Source organism: Elephantulus edwardii, unplaced genomic scaffold (assembly GCF_000299155.1).
Source record: "Elephantulus edwardii isolate Elephantulus edwardi_28Jun2011 unplaced genomic scaffold, EleEdw1.0 scaffold00107, whole genome shotgun sequence".
NCBI classification, from domain to species: Eukaryota; Metazoa; Chordata; class Mammalia; order Macroscelidea; family Macroscelididae; genus Elephantulus; species Elephantulus edwardii.
The window spans coordinates 9,058,247-9,063,778 of record NW_006399857.1 but is presented as its reverse complement, the minus strand read 5'-3'; the positions used below and the strand labels follow the sequence as shown (position 1 = coordinate 9,063,778).

The 5,532-nt window shown below is 32.9% G+C and overlaps 1 protein-coding gene across 1 annotated transcript in view; it reads right to left on the bottom strand.

Annotated features, from left to right (window-relative positions):
* The window catches only part of LOC102863523 (latrophilin-3-like), an 807,096-nt gene that overhangs the window by 102,523 nt on the left and 699,041 nt on the right, over nt 1-5,532 (bottom strand). Inside the window, exons 18-19 of the mRNA XM_006891975.1 lie at nt 4,409-4,475; nt 1,546-1,637 (exon numbers count right to left, since the gene is read on the bottom strand). Coding sequence (XP_006892037.1) covers nt 1,546-1,637; nt 4,409-4,475 — 159 coding nt within the window. The remainder of the gene's footprint in view (nt 1-1,545; nt 1,638-4,408; nt 4,476-5,532) is intronic.

Below are 5,532 nucleotides of genomic sequence, written 5' to 3'. Positions count from 1 at the left end.
AAATAGTCCATGCAAGTAATAGTTTAACTTTTTATAATTAAGTATTATTATGGCTATTATCTCTATTAATTGGTATTAAAAGACATAAATATTATTACTCATTTATAATTTTATTGTTGTTTTTAATTCTTTATTTCTCATTTCAATTGATTTAGGCATATTTTTTCCAAGAAAATTAACTTTTTAATGTACCTTTGTCACTAAAGGCTTTAATGTACTAATATATCCTGTAAAGATTCAATGAAAGCCTTTAGTGGCACAAGTGATACCTTAGATATTTTAAAGAGATTATCAGAAGCACATATAAGATACAGTGACTTCATAACTTCACATTTATTTAAACAAATTAATTTAGACAAGTTAGATGATGTTGGAGAAAATACATAAGAATATAATTTAATACAGGATATGTGTCAAAGAATAAATGTTGCTATGTATCAAATGACATTGACTTTGAAAGAACAAGAAAATTTGTTGGCTATATCAAAGAATTCAAGTACTTTTCAGAAATGTAAATTAGCATCTTTTTGTATACTACTAGAGAGTATTAGTAGTGTTGGGTTGTAATGTAATTATTTTACATACAGGGAGGTCTGGTGGTCAAATGGTAAGGAATGGCGCAAAGGTACATGGTTTGAATCCAGCAGCTCCTTTGATATTTGCCTAGCAATTTACTGCCTCTGTAATTGAGCTGGAGGGTCAGTTATTATTCAGTCCTTACTCAACGATATACAACCACAATAATATATATAGATATGACTTTCTGAGCACATGAGAACAAAACTTAGGTAAAAGAAAACATGAAAGTTAATGTTAAACTTGAAAGTTACAGACGGTATAGGCTAATATTTCGAAGTGGAACAGAAAGTTTAAAAACTGGAAAAGTGAAAAGTTTTAAATTCTGTATTTAATGGTCAATCAAAAGTGCTTAACAGTTTATAATCCAGAAAATTGTGTGTATGGGGGGAGATGAAGTTTCCTTCTGTATCTGATAGATGGGTGGTTATATTTGGGGTTTTGATTTAAATTTTCAGACTCTTAACCTCAAAATTCTTCTTTCAAAGGGCAAAATCTTCCTCCTGTCCTGTGCAGGTACAATCATTTGCTCTCACCATATTGCTCTGAAGAAGGGAGTGGACAAAGCATAGGAAACAGAAGCGATTTCTGCTCTAAGAAGTAACAGTCTGCCTTGACCTAAAAATTCAATTTGCTTCAGGATGAAATAAGTACATGCAGATATTAAAAACCTGCATCATCTAAATCACTGCTTATGACAAAAATAAAAAATAAAAGTTCTCTCAAAATTAAGCTTCACTGCACTTACTTTCTGATACATCAAGTTACCTCAGGATCTTACCAGCAAATAATATAATAAATAATTAATATAAGACTAATACATTAGGATATTTTATTCAGTAAAGACAATGACCTTCTGGGCCTTATTAAGATTTTTTTTTACAAAGTACATAGAAAGTATTGAGACATAAATTTTAAGGGTATCAAAATTAAGGCAGCCAAAGGAAAACAAAAAGGGAAACCACTTACTTGATATTATCAAGACAGCCTGACTCAGGTTTCAGTATGGCAGTGTGATGAAACATTTTATACAAAGCAATCCCAAGGAAGATTACGTTAAGCTGGAATATAAAAGGTAGTGTTATGTAGCATAACTGAAATAGGGAAAAAAATTAAAAAGGCATCTATTACAGACGCCTGTAATAGTTGAGCTGTTCTGGGAAATTAGTTCTCACTACATTTTTAAAGAGATTGGATCATAGATGATTGCCTAGTATTTTAGTTAAGGCAAAAAGCCAGTTTGGGGAATTGGGAATGCACTGAGTGACACAGTACCACTGTGCCAAATGCACACAATGCAAAATCAGCAGCAGTTGGAATGGTGCTGCACAAATTTTAAAACAAGCCAAACTCTTCACAAGTGTGTGTTTTTAAAGGAAAAAAAATATTTCAGATGTGCTACTATTTGCACACTGAACATTACCCAAACATTGTTTAGGAATAGAATAACAATTATTGTAATTTAAAAATATACATAAACAGTAAAATTAATATGTTTTAAAATTATTGGTATTGAAGCATGCTGGATAAAATCTAGTGCAAACTCTAAGTGTAATAAGTATGAGTCTTAATCTCTGATGGCTGAAAAATTTTTCAATTAAACAAAATAAAAGAGGCAGTGAAAATTCTGTTTACCATATACATGAAAAATTTGCTAAAAAACCTCTAAAACTAAACACAAACAAACAAAACCAAAATACGTATTGAATTGTCCTTTATAACCATATATATTTTTTTTCCATGTTTTGTGATTCATACAGTCTGGAAAGTCCAAATATAAACACTATAAATCCACAATCCTTTATCAACCATCACAACTTCCAAAAGACAGAAGAATGAAAACTTTTAAAATATATAATTAGTGGTGGATCTGATGGCATAGCCTGAAGGAAGTTATGCTGCTAACTCAAATGTTGTTTTCTCAGGCAGTTTGAAGCCATACATGGTTCCACAGGACATTCACAGTCTTCTGCTGCAATTTACAGCCTCCAAAGCCTGATAGAAGGTCACTATCAGCTGGAGCCAACCGGTGTCAAAAAGTCCAAAAAAGCCCCAATTTGAAGTGGCCCTGTTGGTGGAAAAACTTATTTAAACTGACTTAAGGCTCTTCAATTTAGGAAAGGCTAGCGTTCAAAGCTATTGTACTTAGGGTTGCTATGAGTCACGGGTGACTCGATGATATATAACAAGGCTCTTCTGGTTTATTCTACTTTTGCTTGTTATTCTTATTTTTCTGTGCTGAAATAGTGCTGTAATTGTTTTAAGCACTATAGCAGTCCTTAGTTGACATGTTTAATACCAGTCAATTGCATATTCCTTACTAGGTGCATTATACAGTATGCAGCTTAGGTTGTTAGATGTCATCACGTCAACTCTCTTAGTGGCCTCATGTGCAACAGAATGAAATGCTGCCTAGCCCTGTGCCATCTTCACAGTTTTTGTAATACATATACAATATAACATATAACACTAGACACTATATATTATTATATATGTCTATATATGGTATACTCTATGACATATATATGTATCTATTATACACAAACCTACATGATATGATTCATATACTTATGTGATATGCAATACATTCTCTTATATTGTACATATATAAAGGGTATGTATATGATATAACATAGGAGCTCTGGTGGTGTTGTTAAGTGTTGGGCTGCTTACACCAAGGTCACTTGTCCAAAATGAACAGTCTGCCTCCATAATTCATAGCATAGGAAATCTGATGAAGGTCAGCTATGAGGCAAAACTGCTTGAAGGCAGGGAGTGGGTTGATTACATTTCTAAAGTATTAGAAATTTCTCAATTCCTAAATACTCCCTACCACCAGAATTTCAGCTGAGGTTTTAAAGCTGCATTTAATTTCAAGTCATTAAGCCAACAATTCACTCAGGAAAAAAATAAACAAAAATTTTGTATTTTAAAATTCTGCAAATAAACTAAGGAACCCTGGTGGCAAAGTGATAAACAATTGCCTTGCCAACTCAAAGGCACAAGGTTCAAATTCATGGAAAAAGAATGGGGACTCTCCTCCATGTGATGAACTGATTCTGAAAACCCACTGAAGGGTCTGCTATGGATCAGTTCTGACTTGATGGTACATAACAACACAACAACTTATAAACTATAACACAAAAAATTTTATTTAAATTAAGAGATATAAGTCATATTTGAAATAAAAATGTGATGCATATAAAAATAAAAATATTTTTCTGTTTATTCTGCTTGTTATGCCTTTCTTAGGAAATACCCATTGGGTTTCTGAAGTTTTAAATCTTAACAGGAGCAGACTATCTCTTCTTTTTTTCTGGAGAGTAGTTAGAGGATTCAAAGTGCTGGACATTTATGTTAGTAGCCTAGTATTTGGCACACAATATCTCTAGTGCTCCTTCTCAGAGACAAAAGACTTTCTAAATTTCAAAGTCTAAGATCTATGTTACAATATACAAAATTAAGGACATTTCTTTCCTGCTCTATTTCTGATTCTATTCCAATTTCCAATAAGAATGAATAAGACAGGAAAACAGTTATCAAACTTAGTACTCTCTTTTCAAATGCAAAGAAACCACATGTAGTCTATTAGCTTGGACTCTGGAATTTCCACAGCATTACACAATCTCCTGCAAATGCATGTTTTCTTTTCCCACTGGTATTTACAATGGAAAAGTGGATTATAATGAGTGTCTAATTGCTTGAGTTATGTAGTGTCAAATATGTACATGCTTTCTCCAAATTAACCTATGTAAATTAAATATATACAGTACAGGGAAAGTGAAAGTTTTATTTTCTGGCATGAGAAACACAGTTAATTAGGGATTCTTACCATAATTATCAAGGTCGCCGGTCCTATAAAACTCCAAATGAAGTAGGTGTCAAGTCGGAGCCAACATCTGCAATGAAACACAAGGGAGAGAAGGCATTCAAGGACTGCGTATGGGACATACATCATGTGTGAGCCAGTGACAGAGAAGAATGTGAGCTGCAAAGCATTCCACTGGGAGACAGGAAATATTACATTGCTTGTTCATTTAAATGCTGAATTATATGCCCAATTTCTGACAGCACTATTGATGGAGTAAGATAATTACCTCTGGAGGAAGCAGGGGGAAAATGGCACTGGGCCTATTTACTAAGGCCTATTTTGCCTGTCTTAGAAACCTTAAAAAGAGAAGAGAACAGAAAAAAGAGAAGGAAAAACAAGGTTGAGCAAGAGAGAGGGAAAAGTCCTACACATAGCCATTAAATTAAGCAGCTTTAAGCTAGACTTTTCTCTCCAATTATGGTGCTACATAACCTGTCTATCAGCTGTCAGGCAAAGTGACATTTTCCTGTCAAGAAGATCTGAGGAAATTCAGTACAAAGAAGAAGTAAATTTGGTAGCAGAAGATTGAAGTTTAATTAGGTTGGGCAGCCAACCTTTGCGAGTTTTCAAGTCAAAAAGGCGCATTGTTTCTGCTAGTTCTTCTGTGGTTGCAAATGATTCTTAGGATCCCATGAAGTTGATTCATGACCCAAAAGTAAATTATTAATCACTTAATTTCAGCTACATTTAATACTCCCCCAATTCTTAAAGCCTCTGGGAAATTACATTTTCATTCTTCAGTATGACAGGAAGACAAAATCGAAGTGACTTGTTATGAGAAAGATTAATGTAAACTTTGAACAAATTGCATTTGATGTTAAAAAATAATATCTTGAATTATTTGCCATTGTTAGGCATAATTAAAAATGAAAACATCTCCAACAGTTAATATTCAAAAGTAGTCTGCTATGTGACCTAAACATGCAAATGCTAAATAAGTATTTCTATGAATCTAAAAATGTTAAATAAATCTGATATTATGAAGACTAGAAACTATATGATGAAATGAATGAATATGTGTGCATTAATGGAAAAATGAATATAGAAAATTTTTTCTCTCCATAATACAAAACATTATAAAATAG